This window comes from Parus major, chromosome 10 (assembly GCF_001522545.3).
Source record: "Parus major isolate Abel chromosome 10, Parus_major1.1, whole genome shotgun sequence".
Taxonomy (NCBI): domain Eukaryota; kingdom Metazoa; phylum Chordata; class Aves; order Passeriformes; family Paridae; genus Parus; species Parus major.
Genome location: NC_031779.1, coordinates 17,488,107 through 17,510,513, shown reverse-complemented (window position 1 = coordinate 17,510,513; position 22,407 = coordinate 17,488,107). Strand labels below are relative to the sequence as shown.

Below are 22,407 nucleotides of genomic sequence, written 5' to 3'. Positions count from 1 at the left end.
CTGGAGTCATGTGTTCTACAAGGATCTCTGCTGATGTCAAGTTGTAGCCTGATGATTTTTACTTTACTGCAGCCCACCAGGCTTCACTTTAAAGTCCTCTGCTAGAGTTGTTGGTGATCGGTGCAGGAATAGCTCTGACATGGGCTTCTGCATTCCCAGGGCTTCTTCACTGTGGGGCTCAACAAGCAGTGTGGAAAATAATGACATCAGTGGAGAGGAGGTGCGGGAGCTCAGCTGGGCGTCAGCTCCACTCTGTGTGTGGAGAGAGCACATGTGAATGCAGAAAGCACACTTTGCCTCTGGCTTCAGAGCTCAGGAGGGATGAAGGAACCAACAACCCCAGGCAGATGTGTAATCACATCACTCAGGCGTTGAGCAGATGGTGCTGAGATGTGGTGATACATGTGGTCTGAGAACAGGTATAGAATGAAGTGATTAAAATTGTCACTGGTCTCAGCAGTGTTTTTAAAGCATAACCCCAGCTTTCTCTTTGAGAAGGACAGGTTTATCTGTAGAGAGAGATAATCTGTACACAGCACAGGAAACAAAAGGCGGATGTTGTCCTATGTTTATGATATATTTCCACCACAGGGTCTTCTTTGGGACAGGCTTGCAGATCCTAGGCCCCAGAGCAGGACTTGCACTTGGAGGGACCATGCTGTGTTTATCCAGGGCAGATTATACAGAGCTCTTCCTCCACCTGTCCAAGCTCTCTTGGTCTGAAAAGCAAGTTTATATTCACTCACAGTGACTCAGCCACAGAGTCTGACTCATTTTCTTGCTGTTACTCATAGAAAGGAAAAGCCAAATGGCAACCAGTCTGTGCCTGTAGCCACCTGTAATTCTCCAGTTTTCTGCTGTTATTCTCTGGATGAATTTCTGTTTATCAACACTAACACACTTATCCTGCTGAAGCTTTTAATACTTCTTTCTACAGTGAAAGACTGATTAGAAAATAAAATTTACTACCCCTAAAGCAAAGAGGAAGTGTGCTGAATCTCCATGGCTGCTTGTGGAGTTTGTGAAATGGGACGATTTCAAGTGGACACTTCACAAAGGTAGTAACAGAATGAGACCAGATGGAACAACCACCAGGCAGAACTGGGAGCAGCTGCAGGATTGCTGCAGCTCCTGAGCTGACCTCTGAGGTCTGGAGGAGGTTGCTGGTGGTCTGTCTCTTAAAGGTGCTCAGTGCTAAGAGATCCTGCTTCCAGCAGCAATGATGTTACTGGTCACCAGAAATCTCTCTTACCCACTCTCTGAACTGGACTCCCCAGTGCAATGGAAGGACTTGAACTGCAAAGAAAAGGGATGGTGTTTTACTCTGTGTAAGCCCCTGTTGCACTGTCAGCTCAGGAGTCTCTGCTCATTTCAGACCTGGCTGTTGCCCTCTTGTACATATTTTGTCCTCTCATCAGGGTGCAGGGAAACAACAGGCCCCAGTTCCTTCTCTTGCAGTGTGATAGGTGGCTTATTCTGTGCTAAAGACCACAGGAGCATGAGTCAGAGTTAAAAACCTCACCCAAGAGAATCTTTAACTGTGAGGTGGGAATTGGTGCCTGCCACTACAGCTTTGCCAAACCCAGCCTTTCCCATTTCAGCTTCATTCCAGGTAAAATCTGCACAGGAGAGCACAGTGCAGAGCTCCAGGTGGGTGGGCTGTCCAGAGGACAAGGAGGTATCCTGGGTATGGAGCAGGGCTGTGTTAGAGCTATGGCAGTTTCCTCTTGGTTATGGGAAGCTGAGGTTCAAGTCAACAGGCTGAGTCTTCCAGAGGGGAACTTGGCCTTAAACCTGGCTCTCACTTCTCAGTGGCCTGCTGCTGGGTGGGAGGCCACCATGGGGCTCTGCTCTTTCATCATTCTCCTGGATCCCATCTTAAGAGTTTTGATAAAAATTGTTTCATAAACTCTCAAATGAAAAGCTGGAATTTGGGTTATTTTCTGGTGGAAAAATATTTAATTGGAAATATTCCTTGGCATGCTTTCAGGTGGCACATTGCCTGCCCCTCTCTGAAAATATTGCTCATTTTGAGTGCAAATGCTTCTTGTGAGGTTGCTTTTTTTTTTGATTGCAATCCCTCACTTGGATTTCTTTTTGCCTCAAGCAGATGATGGGAGTTGGCCTCGTGTTACACGGCACTGAAGTGACCTCCTGGGGCTGCCTGCGTGTCCTGCTGTCCTTCATGGCAGGGCATGGCTGAGAGAGGCTGGAGTAGTTGTGTAGCATGTAGGGGGCAGGCACTGCCCTGCTGCTCCTGGCTGTCTGCTCTGAATACCCGCCACCGCCCCCAGCTCTGGCAGCCGTGTTTGCAAAAAGCTCTGCAGGCAGTGGAAGTGAGCTGGTTTCTTCATGACAATGTAGTTATCCTTTTAAGGGAAAATTCCCTCTGGGAGCCAACCCTCAATTACCTCCTGCTCCAGTGCCTTCTTGCTGGAGATGGCTTGTAACACAGCTGAGTTACAGCCACAAGAACTCAGCTGAGTGCCCAACCGCTTGGAAAAAAAATAATAATTAAACTCTGTTGGACTCTGTTGTTTGTTGAATCTAGAAATTGGGGTCAGAACCCAATAGCTGGCTCTTCTCATCAGTGCATTTGTGCAGAACCAATCTGTGGATGCTGCATCTTCAAACCCAGATGCTGTCTGTTCCCACAGTATTTCTAGTGTGTGCAGACCCCTGTGTGCTGGTTCTTCCCTAAAGCATTTTGTTGCAATATTTAGGAGCTCTAGTCACAGGAATGAGACTCCTTACAGATGTTCTAGGGATTCCTCTGGATGTCTGCAAATTTACTGGGATTGTGTGGGCATTTTCTCTCATTTAAAAAACCAGCCTTGTACCTATGCAGCTACTGTTGTCTTGAGACAAAATAAATGGACCACAGATCGTGGCCTGACTGGATCATCTGAGAATGAAACAATGCCCCTCTGAGGAGCAGAGGAGCTAGGCTGGAACCTTGTGCCTCATTTTGAATGAAATGGACAGGAATCCTACTTTGCCTAGATCAGACTGAAAAAGTTTTCACTTTTTCACTTCTTTTCAGCTTTCCCAAGGGCTTAAATTTTCTTCCCTTTATCTAGAGCAAGGAAACACATTTTAAAAATTTTAAAGCTTTTGTGAGAAGACAAGAAGCAATCACATGAGTTCCACCAAAATATGTAATTTCATATTTTAAAAAATGCTTGGATTAGTTACTTAAGAAATTGTAAACCAAAGTGTTGAAATCATGTTTTTGAACTGCAGAACAAAATTGTCACCTTTTGAAATGTCAACTTCTCAAAATTATTTTTTGTACAGTTTTTTAAACCAGCACACCTTTCCAATCTGCAGTCCTCTGATATCAGCCTTGTATTGCTATTTTGACCTGAAAATGTTTTGCCAGAAAATTTCTCACCAGCAACTCCCATGAGACCCTGATTCCACCCTTGAAGGCGGGTGGTTTTGAACTCACCTGGATGGAAGAGCAGAAGTGTGGCTAAGCTGAGAGCAGTCCTGCCCTTGGAATTAATGACTGTTGTTTGCATTGCTGACCTTTCACAAGTCCATTAGCTCTTGGCCATGGAAAAAAAAAAAAAAAAGTGGAATATATTTGCCTGGCCCAGGAAATTCAATCCATGCTGTTGAAAATTCAGTGTTGCTCCAGAGAAAGAGCCCATCAAAAGCTCTGTGGTTGGACAGAAAGGTTATCCACGGGCTGGGGTATCTCCTGTGATCTCCCATATGACAGCTGGCCATGATTTTTCCTTTGAGCTTCCCCTCACCACCATCTCTTGCAGAGCTGTACAATACATGAAGAACTGGGCAGTGCTTTGCTGTCATGGTGATGTGGTCTAAACAAACCCAGAAGACTTTGCCAGCATTTCAAAACTCACTTCTTGTTGCACATGAAATAGCTGAGGAACTTGCAGTTTTGTTTGCACAGATCCTTGCCCAGTTAGTCATGCTGGCTTGCATATCTGTTGGACTTGCAGAGATCTTCTCATGTTTTATCAGTTTCAGTGATAAATATCCCAGTGTGCAGTGGTGTGCTAGATAACTTGTATCTAAAACAGATCAGACTTTGTCCTCTAAGAAATATTTCTTTGTGCAAGGCATGTTTCTCTGGAAGGAAAATATATATTTCCTCCAAAACTAGTGTTTTTGTGGAAAGGAAAAATATTAATATAGTTAAGAACTTCACAAGCATCTGAAACTATTTAGAGACCAAGAGGGAATTAAATGTTTCAATAAAGGGTAAAGGAAAGTCAGTTTTCAGCATTCAAATATCCTAATTTCTTTATATGCCCTGCTGTGTAGTTCTGCAGGGAAGGAGAGTTTGATTCTGTTTGCATTGCATAAATGTCATATTCTTCCCCATGAATGACAGCTGGTACTTGGCATTGCATTCCCCATGTCTTGCCCTCTTCCTGCTGCTGACCTCTTCTCCTGATAGTCTCTGCTCCACATGGCTTTGTCTTTTTCCCCCAGAACATCTCCAAAATATTTCAAGTTCTTATTTCTTGTTTTAAATGAACAATATCTTAGACACACTAGATATATACAGTATTTTCATAGTATGTGTTATCCACTTATGGGCTGAGAGTACAAGTTCTTTAACTGTCATATTGTCCAAAACAAGCAGGATTTGGAGGTCCATCCCTATCCCTGCTTAGGGTTAGAAAAGTCATCAAAGGACAAGTTCTCAGAATTGCCTTTTTTGTTTGGTTGGTTTTTTCTGTTTTTAGAGGCACTTCATGATGTTCTGGTTATTCAATGTTTATTGCAATGTCACTAGTTCAACTAAAAATAAAATATCTGCTGCAGAATGGGTTTGGAGCCCACCTCTTCAATGCCCTGTGCCTCTGCCTTCATTCTGTGGGGTGAGAAGCTCCATCATCTCTCCTGGGTTCACCACATGGCAAAATTAATTCATAGCTACAAAACACCTTTAAGTCTTTATACCAGAAGACACTATAAAAGAACCACCAAGAGAGGTAGTTGTAGCTTTGAGCATTTTGATTCCTTTAATTCATTTCTTTTGAGCTAATAATTTTGAAATTCAATTGAAGAATGCCCATTTTCTGAAGCACAAACATCCTTCATGGGCATAGGGTGGAAATAGGAAATGTAAAAATGGGGATTGTAGATGCAGGGGATGTAGAAACTGGATTGTGAATCTGATGGCAGTGGGAGTAAGGATTTTCTTGGCAGCAGCACAACTAAAACTTTTGTAAAGTTTCTGTCAACAAAGTTTTGAGCTTTCTAGAGCCCAGTTGTTCTGGCACAGAAGGGGCATGAGATGGGAAAGTAGGGAAGGATGAGAACTGAAATGTGGAACAGAAGAAGAGGATCCATTTTGGAAGAGCAGGCCAGGCTGTGGAGGCGTGAGCAGGGTCTGCAGGGGCACCACATTTATCATCACAAAACTCCTCAGTCAGAGGGAAGCCAGGGTTAAAGACCTGAATACCCTGTGAGGTTTATCATTCCCTGAGCCTCTTAATGTTTTGTAACATCCCCTACCAGTGGTTATCACAGGAATATGGTGGCTTGTAGCTGTGAGGTAAGGCACTAGAACACAGTGACTAAATTTCCTGGAATAAATTAAGCTCTAGCATTTTGAAGTGTGTGAATTTTCACAGCATAACAAAACAGTGATCTACATTCTCTAAACACTGTGGGTACCTTTTGCATCTACAAATTTTCTGACTCTTAAACTGGAAAGGAGAAATGTTGGAGAGCTTCACTCTTGATGACTCATAGTTAAGCTAAAACATGCGTTTTTTAATAGCAAGAATAATTAGTCATCAGTGTAGGCTAGCTCAGGCTGTAGTAAATCTTTTGGCCCCCTGGGACTGGAAGAGATCTTTTTGCTCCTTTTCAGCTGAAAATTATTGAGTTCTGTAGGATCACAGGAAGGAATCTAAGACCTGCATTGTCTATTTCAGAGTCTATTGCACAAGACAGTCTCTTCGAACCAGTAAACCATAACTATCCACTGAATTAACAGTGAGTCAGGCAAATTATTCATATGGCAATACTATGTATGTTTTCTTTTGCATTCTTTTACATTTTTTTATTGTTTCACATAGTGCTAGACATTTCCCTTCCTTATAAACACCAATTTCAGGCCAAAATGTGATGTGTTGTGTGTTTTCTCAATGAGAAGAGAGTGCCTTTCTCTACAGCTTATCTGTAGAAATCACCCTGTGTTTTGGAGGTTCCCTTGAGGAACAGCCCCCTTCCCAACTAGGGGTTAGAGGATTTGCTAACCACAATTTATTAGCCAAATGAATGCTCTTATTGTGCAACAGGATGGCATGTACACTTGCACTCTACCCTGCTTCCTTGTAACTTTTGAATCTTACTTCTTACCTACTTTTGACCAATTTCTGACCTGCTGTTGCAGAGGGGAAGCAGTCACTGAGATACCACCCCCTTCTCTTGCTGCAGCTTCCTGGCATCTGGGTAGAGAAAAAAGGCTCTGGTGTTGCTCACCACCAAGGGAAGGAGCGTTGAGTGGGCTCCACATTCTGTAGACACCAGTGAGTCCACATGAAGGCGTTAAGAGCAGCCCAGCCAGCTCTGCTGGAGACTGAACTTGGTGAGGTTATGCTTCCCACTGCTTTCCAGAAGGAAATCCTGGCCTCAGCCATGCTTTCTGGCCAGGGCAGCCAAGCTGGCAGTCAGGGATGAGTCAGGAGCTGCCCTGTGCACAGCAGCAGCTCCAGCTCTGGTCTAGCTGCAGCCCCAGCGTTTCTCCTTCCTCCTGTCTGTGGTTAGCACAGCACCAAGCTCACCTCAGCCTGACCACTGCCTGTGCAGCATTCCCTTCTCCAGAGCAAAGCCTTAATGTGCTGCTTCTGGTGGCACTTCCCTGCTCCACTTTAGGACAAAATGGCTCTGAAACAGCAGATTTTTAAAAGGAGGTTTTATTGCCAAATCTCAAAGCTCTTTACAAGCAGGAGACAAAGCGCTGCCTTTCCACGGGCTGCAGCAGCTGCTTTTCAGATCGTCATCCACACTTGCTCACTTGCAAACTCGTTTCCTTCCTGTCACAGACATGTAAACTGGTGGCACAGCCCAAAACAAGACTCACAGTCCAACACTCCAAGCCCAGAGGGTTTTCAGGCACACAACCCCCCCAGCCAGGAATTAGATGCAAATTTAAATGCATGTTTAAAGGAAGATTAAAAAAAAAAAGTGCATGGTGGCAGGATGTACGCTGAAGATGGGAGTTGCCATAGAAGGCTGGATGTTTTAGGATGAAACTGCTAAACCTATTAGAAAAAACAGTTAAAACCAAGAGTCTCTAACATAGCATTTGCAGCAGTAAAGTTACTGGGTAATACAGAGATTCCACTTAAGTTATACCTATTTACAAGACATAATACAAATCTAGTAAGATCTGTTAGTACAGCATATACAGTAATTAGCTGTAGGTTGTAAAATTATTTAATTTGCCCATTTCCTAACAGGCAGAGGGTATTTATCTGTTAGGATTCCTACTGATGGCTATTCAGTAAAATGTCAGACATTTATTCATTAAAATATTGAGTATAATATAAAAATATACAGTAAATATAAGCACATCCTGTAGGTTTGGCTGTAACAGAGGGGAATGTCTGGGTATTTTCACCAGCACTTTGCCAGACAAGTATCCACAGAACACACCATCACAAGAAAACACTGGGGAAAGCAAAAACATTCATGTATAAATTAGGGGGCTGAGCTACCCCATAAGCTGTTGTCATTCTCCTGGATTTCAGTGTCAGGCTTTGATTTGCCTGTCCTGAAGTTTAGGATTGGCTTCAGCTTTGGGATATGAACCTGTAGCCAGAGTTTGCCTTGGTTTGTGTATACTCCTGTTAGTGTGAACTGGGTTTTCCCCCATCTATTATTGTTTTAGAACCGCATCTTGCAAAAGCCTGCCTGCTCTCTGGAGCTGATGTCTCTCGACTTCCAGTGCACACCAGGTGCTGACAGCTCACATTCATACCACACAGTGTTCGGTAAACAAAAGTGCACATGCAGAAAAATACATTTAGATAGCAGATAGGCACTGAATATTGTCTGTGTTCTTAGCCCTTGCCCTAAGTGTGTCTGGAAAGGTGAATATGACCCATGGTTCACATTGAACCCACAGCAGCAAATGGCACAGGTCCAGAGCGTGCTCCAGGCTGTGTACCTCGGGGTGGGCTTAGGACATTGGAAACTTCTCAAAGCAAAGCACCTGAGCCCTGAGTGTTTGACCATGTAGAACTTTCCATGTGACAAAATAACAAGTGAACTCCCACACAACATCTGTGGCTGTCTTGAGAGGAGGACTCACTACCAAAACCAAGCCTAAATTAATCAAAAGAGGCAAAAGCATCAGTCATGGTCGCTATCTGTCTTGCTGGCTCCAGATGGTGGAAACCAGGGTACTTGGAAGCCCAAAGCCAACCTTTCTGTGCTCAGACCTGAAGTACCTATGTCTAGCCTAAGAGGAGGCTCAGATGAAACTTTACTACTGCTGCGGGTGGTGTTTGCAGCCCCCTGCAGACTTGTGGGACCTCGGAAATTAGAAGAAAAAGAAATGGATGAGCTAAGAACAAAGTGCTGGCAAATGAGAGAAAAGACTTTAGGTAGCCTAGTCTTTAAAACCAGACTAGGGAGATTGCCATTTTCCATGTTCCCAGAGCTTGGCTCAAGAAAAGGAGAAGCCCTCTGGGATGTCACACAACTCTCCTCAAAGCCACTACTGAGAACAGAAGAGAGGACACAGCAGCAGTGCAAAGACATGATTTTGCCACTGCTGTAACCACTAAAGACCACAGGAACTGTGGCTGCTCCTAGCAGGTGGACAGGGAAGCTGTGGGAATTCTGCTGGAGCCTTCTGCAATGCCATGCTTACACCCTTCTGTAGCAATGCATTTTTATTTTCATATACTTAAGTCGTTGGGACCAGCCCCAAAGTTTTGTGTGCAAAATGCCTTTCCCTCCATGTGTGTAAATCAGAGAGATCTGGGCCAAACCATGGCTCTCCAGCTGGCCAGGACACAGCAGGTGGAGAAGGGGGATCTCATCCAGACCCACTGCCTGATGTGCATGCTCCTGTCAGTTACATCCCAAGACAACACTAATGGAACACACATCCCCAAAGCTTCTTTGTGACAGCTCTCCTAGGAAGCTTCTGGTGATGTCCTGGACACAAGTTGTCCAAATGCCTGGCTATTTGTTGCTAACAACACTGAGGGGATTCAGAGTAATCGGATAGGTACGGTCCTCAATAATAAATGTGCTGTCCTGGTAGAAGACACTTTCAAAGGCCAAGTGTAATCTCAATTTCCCTATTAATGAAAGAGGAACAATCCATACTTGCCTGGCAATGATGCTTTGAGACTTGTGTTCACTGATGCAGTGCTTAGCACACCTAAAGCGCTGCAGAGCCAGCCTCAAAGTGCCTTCATACAGCCGCTCCACATCAGGGACTCTGCTTGGAGTCAGGAATTGGCCAGTTTGGTTTGCCTCTGTGTGAGGTCACTCTTTAACTGAGGATGTGGTTTTATGAGTATCTTTGGAGAAGATTAAATCGTTTATCTTTACATTCCTAGATGTCACTGGGCCAGGTGGTCTGGGAATGCCAGCAAGCAAATAAACACTGACTACATTTATCCTTAAATGATTTAACTGGGAAAACCAGATAGGTGCCAGTGTAATCTGGTATTTGCTTGTCTGTAAATACAGAAGAGACAGGGGCTTTTGCTAGAATAGCCATTCTTCTCCTTTCAAAAAAATCTGGCTTGGTCTGATTACCAGTGAGTTTTAAGGCCTGATCCATTGAAAGGACTTTGGACAGAATCCTTAAAGAGCATTCACATTTTTAAAACTGTTCACTGTCCTGTAACCTTCTGCTGTGCTAAGAGGATTAGAACCAGACTGGTATGTACAACATGAAGAAAGAAAGATGCTATAACTGAAAGCTCAATTCTGTCCCACAAACATATGGTGTGTGCACAGCAAAACACCATCTTTAAACACTGGCCTAGCAATGGTACAGATTGTAAATGCAAATGTTTAGCTTTGATTTTGGGAAAGAAGTCTTTGCAGAGTGTGTCAGGGAGCACTTCTCCTATAAAGAGTCACTAGATCCTTTTGCTTTTCTTTCTGTTTCTGTGTTCCTTCTTTTTTCAGTTCTCCAAGACCTTTAATTTCTTGCAAAACTTGTGAAGCTTGCCGAAGCTGTTCCACTGCCTCATTGAGCAACGTCTCTGCCATCACTGGGGGTCCATTCCCCTCCTGGGCCTGTTCCAACCCTTCACGTAAAACCTTCTGCAGAAGCTTTTCTGCTTTTTCCCTTTCATTAGCAACTTTCTCCTCCATTTTAGCTAAGCATTGATGGGAATCCTTTGGGAAACCTTGGCCTGGAAGTGCTCTCCGTTTATTTTTGGCATCAGAGAGCAAGTCTCCCAGAGAAGAACAGCGAAGTTTGAGACCTGAAGTGTTTTCTGTAGAATCTTTCTTCTCAATAGTTGATTTCACACTCTCATGGTCTGTTTCTGTAGCTAAGGAAGTCTCTGTCTCTTCTGCTGAAGTTTGCTGTTCCTTCTCAGCTGCGGTCCTCCCATTTCCTTCTTCTGTTTCAGCTGTCAGGGATGTGAACTCTGCTACCTCGCTGGCTGTGATCCCATTCACTGGGGGCTTGGAGCTGCCAGACTCCTGCTTTTCCCAGCCCCCAGCTTCCAGGTCACCATGGCTGGAGTTCACTGTGGCAAGCATTTTCTCTGGCAAAACCTTAGGAGGAACAGGAGGCTTTGAAACATCTGCAGCAGCAATCTCAGCCAGGTTGTCTTTGCCATCATCTCCTGATGATTCCAAGTCTTCTGTCTTTTTTGGTTCAATGGTTGGTTGGTCCCAAGCTACTTTCAGCTTGTCTGGCACACTTTTAGGAGGTGGAATTGGAGCTTTTGATATAACCCTGTTGCTGACCTCAACGACGTTCTCCTTGTTCTCCTCACTTGGTGCTTGGGATTCTTCCACATTCTCCTCTGCACTTAGAGAGTCCTCTTCCTTGGCATTTATGCTGTCCTTTGATATGATGCCTTCCTTAAGATTCTTATCTGGAGGCAGTGGAGGAGACAGAGGTTTTTTATGTTCCTGGTCAGGGACATTGTTCTCTGCCTCCTGGTTTTCTTTTGTGCTAGTGGGTTTTGCAGGTGGCATAGGGGGCTTTGGAGTTTCTTTTTGAGGTGGTTCATTGTCATTTTCACTAATAGTGGAATCAAAGGTTGGTGGTCCATTGTCTACTATATCCAGATCTAATCGCAGGATACCATCTGATGTACACTTGGCAGCCTGAAAAACAAGAGAGAAAGTTTTCAATATCATCACTGATCCTGTGTTTCATCCTTGAACTTCAAGTTAAAGTGCAAAACCCTCACAACCAGCATAGCAAGCAAGGGGTTGCTGCTTCAAGCTGAGAGAGTTGGGGCTGTTAAGCCAGGAGAAGGGAGGGCTTCAGGGAGACCTTAAAGCCCCTTCCAGTGCCTAAAGGGGGCTTCTGAGAGAGCTGGAGAGGGATTTTTCACAAGGCCATGGAGTGAACAGGGGCAATGGCCTTAGGCTGAAAGAGGACAAGTTTAGATTAGCTATTCAGAAGAAATTCTTCACTATAAGGGTGGTGAGGCCCTGGAACAGGTTACCCAGAGAGGCTGTGGACTCCCTATCCCTAGAGTGTTCAAGGCCAGGCTGGAAGGGGCTCTGAGTAACCTGGTCTAGTGAAAGGTTCTTTGCCCTCACAGATGATTTTTAAGATCCCTTCCAACTCAAAACGCCCCTTGATTCTAAGAAAAGCACAGAACTTATTCTACTACTTCCTTTGAAAGAAACATCTTAAAGCCTGTTCCACAATAACCTAATTTCTTGGTTTTCCTGTGGGCACTAGTGTTAAGCTCTGCCTTTTATTTTTTGTCCTGTGGGTAGTGGGACCCCTCTACCCCCTTCATCTACAACATGCCTCCCCAAAGGGTCCCTTTTCTGCTTTTGAGCTTGCTATAAACCAAGTCAATCTTTAGATCACTTGGCATGGGATTGTAGTCCTGTTGCCTTCTGCTTGGTTCCTCCAACCTAATGTCATCCTGGCCTGACCAGGGCCAAGCCTCAACTGGTTGAACTTCCTTCAGACACAAGTCTGTGTGCAAATCTCACTAGCAGGGAGGTTTTCCTAAAAAGGATGGACTTAGCAAAGACATTGCAGTGTGTAAACTCAGTGCCCCACAGGGAGAACTGCGGTGACAGTTCCTGTGTGAGAGAACCCAAAACCACACAAAGGCATAGCTACAGCCAGGGCCAGGCTCCTGCAGTGCAAAAAAATTAGTTAAAGCCTCTCTTTGCCTTTCCAGCCCATCAGAGAAACAGAGGCAAGCTGCATGCTGGCAGCTTGGCCCTGACTCATCCTCACCTGGCCTGCTTTTAACACTGAACATCCATGTTCATACCATTTCCTTCATGAATCTGCAGCCAGCAGCCATGATACACATCTTTCTGCAGGCTCTATCTCCTCATTCCTGCTGCTAAATTTGTAAGCCAGTTTCCCCTGATTTTGGCTGAGAGTAAGAAGTCTTAGAGGTATTAACCTCGGAGGTATCTTGTGAAAATAGTGACCTGAGCAGGGAAGAGAGATGTTTTTAGTGCCTAGGGAAGAGGTCCCCACCTTACTGAACCCATATTAGGCAACAGAATCCACACTTCATTGTTGCTGTGACTTTTGTCATGTTTTCTTCTGCGGTTTTCTGGAGGATGGGAATCTATGATTCATTCTCATGCATTTCTCTGGGAGAGACACCCTCCCTCCATTTCTATGCAAAGTAAAAAATCTCAAGGTATCTAATTTTCTGCACAAAGGTCATCTGAGTGTTGTGCAGGCACATAAGTCAGAGTCTTGGAAGTCTGAAGAAAGAAGGTTTGATTTAAAAACCTTCCTTGCTTGCGATTAATGCTCTGCTAAAATATCAATCTGACTGTAGAAACTTTTTCATAAATCACAGGAATCAAACATTAGTAAGAACCTCTTCCCTGGAAATGAAATGCAAGTTTGGTTTTTTTCTTTTTTCCTTTTTTTCTTTTTCCTTTTTTTTTTTTTTTTAAGAGACAGACCCAGAAAATCAGTTAAAAGTAGACAGGTTAGTCTATAAAACTGCCTGGGAGAATAATGTATTCTGTTTCAGACCTAGGGAAGGGCTTGTAAGCTTGAAAGCTTGTCTGCTTTCTCCAGTTAGCTTAATAAAAATACAGCTTCTCCCCATGCACCATGCAGTTCTTCCACCTTTAGACCACTGTGGCTACAAAATTATAACATCTTTGGAAATAACTATAGGAGCTCCTGTCTCTTCTGATGAAAATGAAACTCTAATGGCTCTGACCAGATGGTGAGGCAGCTTATGAGTTATGAAAAGCTAAATATATGGTAACATGTTGCAGCAGATAGAGATCTATGGGAACTTGGGGCTTCATTAGAGAGGTGCTAGCACAGTCTTTCCTGCAGGAAGTTGTTTCCCTTGTTAGCTTTCTCTGGGCTGTGCATACCTGGGGTTTCCCCTGGGGTTTGGTACCTGAGTGGAAGGAGCAGCTCTCGGTGATGCCAGCTGATGGGATGGCTCACTCCAACAGGGTGCACTTACCTCCTTTAGGTGACTTCTTGTGGGTGGCCGACGTCCGTGGGACACCTTCACCCTGTCCCGAGTCACATGGTCCAGGGAAAGGCTCTCGTCTACTTTCACCTTTAACAGGGGGGAAGAGAAGGGAAACAAAAAAAGGAAGAGTAATTAATTTCTCAAGATATGTCTGTAAAGTTGTCACTGTCACACATGAGATGTTGAAGCATTTGGAGAATATTTCACCTCTAGTCTTTATCTCAGAGCTCAATTACAGCCTGCCTGCAAAGCCCTGCATGTATGTGATGGATATTTAAGGTCTCAAGGTTTGTAATAGCTCAACTTCTCTCCACCTAAGAGGCAGGGAAAAAAGGACATAAGGAGCTTTGTCCTCACTGCACCCTGTGCTTGGACCAGCTCCTGCATGTGGCAGAACACAGCACCAAAACTGCTGTTTCCATCTTAGAGGTGAAAGCTCATTAATAACTGTGACCTGACTGTGAACTGTAGCAGCAGCACTTTGTTACAGCTCTTCCCTTCCACAGCTCTAATGACTGCAGGATGCTGAGGAGAAGGTGTGAGCAGTGACCTGGATTAATTGCAGCTCCAGCTGAATTAACAAATTTATTTCCTGGAATCAGATGAGAAATCCACTGCCTCACACTCCTAAAGAGGGAGGTCCCAGTGCCCTGACAGGTATTTCTCTGTCCTGGCTCTATGACCATCCACCCACACTGTGACGGCCAAGGGCTGAAGTCTGCTCCCCATGGAGGGGCAGCAGCAGTGACCAGGGACACTGAAACTTCTGTGTGTCCTTGGTACCACAAGTTTGTACAATAGGAAAGCTGGCAAGGGTGAAATAGGGATTTAAAGAGAAAAATGGCTGGTATGGCAGAGTGGTTTTTACAGTTCCTTCAGGGTACAACAGATAATCCAAGCCAGCTGAGGGCTTGACCCATTAGTCTGTGCCTGGCCTGTGTGGAAACACTTTAAATCTGAGCTTTGATCCTTATTGGAATGACTGAGAATTAGAGGCTGGCTTGCTCTGTAAGGAGGATAACCCACAGGGCAGGGAGGTGATCTGAGATCCCACCTTGCTGTGCTGCTGAAGAGTGTGCAGAGTTCACTGCCGACTGTACCCATAAGCTTTTGCCCTCTGCTGAATAAAAGCAAAGCCCAGCCTCTCAGAGTTTACACCTCTAGCACTGTATCTACACCAGTTAGCCCTTTTCTCAAAACTTTTACTCATTGCTTTAGTTTCCTCTGCTAAACAGAACTTGCTGATTGCTTTGTCCCTCCTTACCCTGCTCGTTTTCCCTTGTGTCATTCCCATGGTGGTGGTTTTGTTCATTTCCTTTCCGTTACTGAAAGAACTGCAGAAGAGATGCTGCTCCTTTGGTTTAGCTCAGGGCTGATTTACAAACTAAGAGGGAGCAGGGCAAGGTTAAACAGGCTCTAGGTTGTGCAATTTTCATCCTCTCCTCTGTGCAGCAGGATGGGAGTAGAATTTGAAAGTGCAGGTGTGCTGGGGCTAGCTGAGAGGCAGGCAGGTTTGGCCAGGGCCATGGAGTAACTTTCCACCAGACTTTTCTCCAGACTGCAGGCGGAATAGCTGGTGGACTGAGTCACTTCAGACTTTTCCAATCCCAAAGACTGGGCTATATCCTAAGTACCTCCATTTCCAGGCTGCTTGATGCTGATGATCATAGCAGTGTGGGGAGGATGAGTCCCTCCAGGCTGCATCCCAGCTCTACACAGGTCAGTGTTGTAGCTGCTTCTCTCCACCAGCCGCTTCCATTGGGAGAGGGGAACTCCCAGAAATCCTCTGATCCCAAGCTCTGAAGGGAAGGAACCTGCCCTACCTTGCACACCACCTTTCTCTTTTCTTAGACAATGGCTGACATGCAAGAAGGATGGGCAGAACAGGAGTTCAGGCAAGTTCTGCTTTTAGCTAAAGGAGCCATGGATGAGAACAGACACAGAAACACAGGAGTTTGAAAATTGTTTCTCTTACCTCATCAAATACTTTGTTTTTGCCTCTGTTGATCCCTTCATTAAGAGCTTTTATCCACGATTCCTTTTCTTCCAAAGTTGGAGCTTGAAATTTGATATCATGAACCTGCAAGAGCAGAGAGAGAATTTTTGCCTGAGCTTTCCTTGTCAGGACCAGAGGTACCTCTGAATCACTTCAGTTTCTATATAACATCCAGTTCTAGCCTGTGTTTAAACTACAGATTCCTTTGTGCTTTGGCATAGCTCCCATGAACAGGATTTTGTTATGCTGGACAGCTTTTTGTTGTACTTTTATTTTGGTAACTACTAAAGTAGTAAAAAAAGTAAGTGTCTTCCTTCTGCAAAACACTTGGAATAACTCTTGGAACATCACTGAGTTGTACAGCAAATGGTCACACTGCACAGAGTCAGACTGAAAGTCCAAGTCATACTGGCTGGTGGAGTAAAATACTTTATCTCCCACTTCCCCCAGAATACAAGGAACGGGAAGGCTGCATGCAGTGGGTTCTGCCTGCTTCCTTGTTCCTCTGGCTCTGCAGAACAGAACTGATACAGGAGTGTGGGGCACTGACATTGCTTGCTCTAACACTGACCCAGCTGGGCACAGACATGATGAGGCATAAGAGCAATTTAAGTGCAAAATTCATCCTATCTTTTCCTATTTGCAAATGAAAACCAGCAATGAACACTGCAGACAGACACTCTCTGGGGTCTGAAGAGCTGCCCCAAGAAGAAGGGAAGAGCTGGCCATGTAAGAGGGAACTGGCAAGAAGTGTGGGTCACAAATAAGGAGGGAGGATGGGTGATTGTATGGCCTGTCCTCCAGCCAGACAACTCTTCCCTTCCTCCAGGACAGCCCCATGGCTTTGCTCAGTGTTTCCAATCTCTTCTTGCCCACAGCAGGGACAATAGGCAGGGAGTTATTTAATTCACTGCTGTTTTCTCTGAGCACCTCAGCAGTATTAGGCAGCTTTGCCCCAGAGTACACTTCAGGTGAGAGAAATATCATCTTCACTTTACAGGTGGCTCCATGGCAAACCAGCTGGGATCCAAACAGCTCCATGTGGTGCCCTAATCCACACTGCACACAGGAGAATACTCCTGTGCTAAAGGACATCAGCAACATTGCAAAATGAAGCACTTAAAAGTTAGACACACACAGTGTTTCTGGGCTGTAGGGATGTCAGCCTGCTGTGTGTGTTCCTCCTAGCACTGTCCCTAAAAACAGGGTGGCACTTAGTGAGTTATTCCATCATGTGTTTTATCCTCCTGGGTCAATATGTCTTATTGATTCCACTCTGCTCCAGCCCTGCCCTGAAAACAGAATTACTGATTCCCCTGACAGTCTTTTTTTCTTTCCTATTTATCACTACAGTATCTGGGGGGCTTCAAAAATTCCTTTTCAAAGCAATTGAAATTATTCACCTCTTACAGGTGCAGAAGTAAGCTACAGAGAGGTTTGTTCAAAACACAGCCGTATGGGGGTTTTGCCTGGAAGAGCTTTTTGGGGTATTTTACATCCTGTAGGTACTCTGCACTTTCCCATTGCCTTTAAGAGCAGTTGTAGCCTCAGCCTTTTTGTAAATGAGGCCCCACATTCCAAACTCACAGCAGTGTCTATATAAAACAGGGACTATATTAAATGAGGGGACAAAGCTAATGGTGACTGACAGTCGAGTGTTCTTAGCAGCTCCCTGTTCATGGCACAACAAAGCACAACTGTTCTGTGTCTCAGCAACTTCTGAAGGGACCATCAGAAATTCTGCAGAACTAAAGCCTGATCTCCTTACACCCACTCTTGCTGTTAGAAACAAAATGTTCTTCCTTTCTGTATTTATTTCTCGTGTCAATGCCTTGGATTTACATCACAGCTGCCAAGTGCCAGACACTCACAACCAGTATGGCAAGCAGGGAGTTAAGGAGTAATCTGGGGAAAGATTCTTTATTCCATCAGTTTGCACGTAAGGTGACGGGACCACATGCCTTCCTGAGAGTTCAGAGGGGAGGTTAGGGCCTGACCCACAGCCCTCTGGAAAAAGAGTCCTTTGTCTGGGATGCAGAAGGGCCACTCTAACCAGGGAATGTAAGGCAAGGCAAGGCTCCAAAACAGAGCGATGGCCAGATTTTGTTTTAGTCCAAACTGGCCTGGTTTTGTGTGCGCTTAAAAACTTTTTTTGTTTGGAAACGATTTTGCCCCAAAGCTTTGTGATTATAAAAGCTTATGAGAAAGCTCTACTTGTGAGCAGCTGAGCTGCTGCACTGCCTGGCAAAGACCTGGCAGCCTGCACCAGGGTTTAGAAATCTCCGTACATGTTGTTCAGGGGAAGGATTCCTCCCTCACTTCAAGCTTCCTCTTCCAATGCCACTTTCTGTGCCTCATTCCAAATAAAGCCTCCCAGACTGTGACTAAGCACTGGTGTCAGCAACTCTGTGGCAGAGCAGAGCAAACCTCAGGGGGTGGTTCCTCATTAATGAGAAGCTGAGACGTCCCTCTGGCATGCAACCCTTTGCCATCAAATGCAGATCCAGTGGATGGTGAGAGAAAGGGAAAGATGGTGGCAGCAGAAGGGTGTTGGGTGAGGGAGAATGAGCAGCACAGTGGGACCCATGGGGCAGTGGCAGCCTCGTGTTGCTGCAGCCCTGCTCCCTGCTTTCACAGCTCCAGGGCTGTGACACAGAGGGACAGGTTCCTCCCAGTGCCCAGGTATCTTAGAAATTTTTTTTCTTTTTATAACACACCCACAGACACCAAGGCAGAGTCAGGCTGCTGGAGCTCTGAGGCTCCTGCTCAGGCTGCTGCCAGCCACAGCCTCTTTGCTGCCTTGCTGTCCCTGGTCTGTCTGCATCCATCTGTGGCTCCTGTCCTCAGCCAAGGCACTGGGGAGAGGAAGCTCATCCAAACCGGGATGAGAGCTCTCTGTAAAGCAGGAAGCTGTATAGGAGAGGCAGGAAAAAGGTGGTCTCAGTCCTGCCTGTCACTGGGACTCTGCACAGTACTCTGAGATTCCCAGGCTCTCAACAAGCAAGGAACAAATTAATTTCTCTTGTCTGTATCTTTACTCATATTGAATACTTACACATACCAGAAGATGTATCTAAAGATGGACATTTCCTACAAAGCATTAAGCAGAGGCTGCTCTCCAGCAGGAATCAGGCAGAGAGTCAGTGACACCAACATGAGAGGGCAGCGGGCAGGGTAACACATTTGCACTCCTTCTTGCTAAGCCAGCTGAGACTGAGTCACGCCATAAACAACAGGCTGGTGTGCCAGGAAAAGCTGTCATGGCCAAACCTAGTGACCATTGTAAGCCATGAATGCAGGCTACACAATTTACTGACAGTTACTCAGAGCACAGCACAGCCGGTCAGCTCCTGCTGAATCACTGCTGAGATGTCAGGCAACAAGAGCTCCCACACGGCTCACTGTCCGTGACGGCAGCGGGCACTGGCTCCCCCACTGCTCCCTGTCCTCCCTGAGACATCAGTCTTCTCCAGCACTGACAGTCTGATGGCAATGCTGAGCCTGCTGTCCAGGAAAGAGAAGTGTTCCTGGGGTCAGTCTGCTGTACCTGTGCTAAGTGATTTACCAGACAAGCTCTGGAGAGCTGTGTAGCTGCAGTTTAAGACTGTTACCAACACTTCTTTGCTGAGCAGATCTGCTGCAGACACAGGTGACACAAACCTGTGCTTGGTCCTTATCTGTTTCAGTGTAAAGCCTTGTGGGGCCAAGCTAAACTGGACTGAGTATTGCCTGTGAAATGCTGGGGGAGATGTGTTCCCTTTTGCTGACTTTTGGTACAGGGTGGTCGCCTCCAGCATAAGCTGCAGCAGAGCTGGGTCAGTAACATCTTAAACTACCATGAGTGCAGCAGAATCCATCTGCCAGATGAGGGGTCATTTCTTGCCTTCTTCTACATGACTTTGTCAGGTTATATCATGAAGGGGAAAGGAGAAGACAAGGGACTCCCTGCCTGTGACAGAGAGGTTGAACTAGGTGATCTTCAACGTCTCTTTCAACCCAAACCATTCCATGTTTCTATGAGATGATTGTCAGAGGATTCTGGTGGTTTTCTGTAGCTGAGCCAAGAGCCACATCATCCCCGGGAATAATGCAGCATCTCTGGCAGACTGGCAGACCCCAGGAGCAGACTCACCCAAGCCTCACTGCCCAGGCTGGGCCCACGGTGAAGGCAGTTCCAGGTACCTCAAAAATTCATGGAGGGAAAAATAAGCAATGGAAGTTTCCATCCCTGACCACAGGTGTGAGGATGCCTGGGGAGCTGCAGGACTTGCTGGTGGACTCTTTCCTTACTACCATCCTCTTCCCAATATTAATACTTCCCTGCAGCTGAAGCTTTTCAGATCCACTGAACACCAGACTTGTGCCAATCTTGGTAATTTTCAGAGTTTACACCAAGCATCATTTACATTGCTTTTTTGCATTTTGAGTAGTTACATTTTAAAGTCTCCGGGTCAAGGCTGCTGACCTTTCTTAGAAGCCCAGCTCTCTGCATCCAAAAGTTTTCACTTAATTGCTGTGGATGGAATGAAGCATTTGAGATTTCTAAGAAAAATGGGGCTTTTGCACACTGCCAGCTTCCTTCACTGAAGAATTAAAGCTCAGGGGGTAGTGCTTTCTTTCAGTTCCATACCAGTGCAGGCGTGTGACATGCTCATATTGTCACAGCTTAACAAAAATGTCATCCTTGTGAACAGGCCAAGCAGAATCTGGGGTACATTCATCAATGACCAGTGTTTAGCAGGACAGCTTATTTATTCAGGTGCAACTTCAGCTGCCTAGTAGTTTTAACTGACTGATTCATCTCTGCTCAAAAATTTCCCATCCAAAAGTTAAACTGAGATTCCCCTACAACTAAACTGGGCTCCCCATATTCAAGACTTGTGCATTGGAACAGAAATGGCCTTTCCTAGCTTGTTCCTAAGTCCCTCAAACTTGTTCCTCAGCATTATGCTCAGAAGAGAGGGTGAAAAGAAAAAAAGCCTAGCAAGATGTGGCAGGGCTTGGCAAGCTGGCACACAGGGTGATTTTAAACTGTGGATGGCAGCAAGCCTCCCAAATGGAAAATGTTTAACTGATATATATATCACCACAGCTGCGATTTCAAAACAGAAGAAGGACAGTTGTGTACGTTGGCCTTCTAATTGAAGCCTGTGCTAGCATCTGCCAAAGTATGTTGTGTGTCAACACCCTCACCAGATTCCCAGCCAAAAGAGGGGCGGGAGGGGAGCTACAAACAGGGAACTTTTCATTTATAAAAGCCCTTCCTTTCTCCAAAAGAGCCTTATAAAAAGTAGCCTCTATCTAGGTCTCCACTGAATCAGTGGCATGAAAAACAGGGTAGCTGTAAACTTGCCAGCATGCCAAAAGGATGAAGTTACCCTTTTGGGCACAGTTTGGGCATATTTTTCTCATAGCAAGAAATGAAAGGTTTAGGAACAGGTCTTACACCCTGTATTGATTCATGGAGCAGTGCAGAGATATATGCAGGTATTACACAATTCTCTCTCAGTAACATACCTGCAAATAATACCTGCTCCTATTGTGCTGCCCATGTCTGAGCACACAGGGTATTATTGGCCTCCCTGGGAATAGGTGTACACTTAGGATCACAGAATCCTAGAATCATTTGGGTTGAAAGAGACCTCAAAAAACATCTAGTTCCCACTCTCCTGCCATGGGCAGAGATACCTTCCACTACCTCAGGTTGCTCCATGCCCTGTCCAACCTGGCCTTGGACACTTCCAGGGACAGGGCAGCCACAGCTTCTGTGGGCACCCTGTGCCAGGGCCTCGCCATGCTCGCAGGGAAGAATTCCTTTCTAATGTGTTCTGGGCTCCAGTGCTCTGCTGGAGCTCACTAACCCAGGGTTTTGGGGCAGGACAGTCCTTGTTTTGTTGTTTTGAATGAAGTTTAGCACAATGGTGCTCTGAACTCAGCTGGGGTCTTATTATACGAATAAACATTAAGTGACTGGAGTGAAAGAATAAGCAACACTGACAACAAGGACTAAACAATCTCCATTTATTTAAACAAAATGGAGATGGGGGAATACAGCAAGTTGGTATTTTTTCCTGTTCATGTTCTATGGAAATGAATGTGTTTTGTCCCTCAAAACTTCTCAGATTTGCATGGGGAGATTTAGTAAGAACTCTGAGGCCAAAAAAAATCGTATTGAAATTAGAAGGCAAAGTGTGATACCCCAAAGCAACATTGAAGAATTCTAGCCCATAAAGATGCTGACATGGATAGCATGCAAGTAGGAGCTAAGGAGAACATCCAGAGATGTATAGTGATGATGAATACAGATAGGAAGTAAAGGAGGATGTCCTTGCATACACCCAGTGCTCAGATGGATGTATAGCCTCTTTGCAATGCCAGTCTGGTTTGTAGCTTCTGGATCTAACCAGATGCTGTGCAGGAAGCTACAGATGTAGGGTTTCATGAATTCTACAAAATAAATCTTTTCTCCTAGGAACTATTTGGTTGTAAGTAACTTTGCACTGGAGTTTCTCAGATCAGTGTTTCAAACTCCAGGAACTGTCTCAGTGCATGGATTGGAATTCTTGATTTCACTGGAACTTAGGCAAAGCTGCAGCATCTACAGGTACTCAGAGGACATGGAGGAACCATAGGGAATGATCATTCTCCCCTTCTTAGGGAGTACTGCAAGAAAGAAAATGCTACGGCAGGAAAAAAAAATCAAGAGTAAAAAGCTGAGCCACAGGAAGACCCTTTCCCCACAAGAAAGAAATCTACATGAGA

At 45.2% G+C, this 22,407-nt stretch overlaps 1 protein-coding gene across 1 annotated transcript in view; it reads right to left on the bottom strand.

Moving 5' to 3' along the window:
- Positions 1-6,890: 6,890 nt before the first annotated feature.
- Positions 6,891-22,407, bottom strand: part of PLEKHO2 (pleckstrin homology domain containing O2) — a 26,756-nt gene continuing 11,239 nt past the window's right edge. Inside the window, exons 4-6 of the mRNA XM_015638835.3 lie at positions 15,625-15,729; positions 13,638-13,736; positions 6,891-11,313 (exon numbers count right to left, since the gene is read on the bottom strand). Of these exons, the coding sequence (XP_015494321.1) occupies positions 10,075-11,313; positions 13,638-13,736; positions 15,625-15,729 (1,443 nt within the window). The 3' untranslated portion in view covers positions 6,891-10,074. The remainder of the gene's footprint in view (positions 11,314-13,637; positions 13,737-15,624; positions 15,730-22,407) is intronic.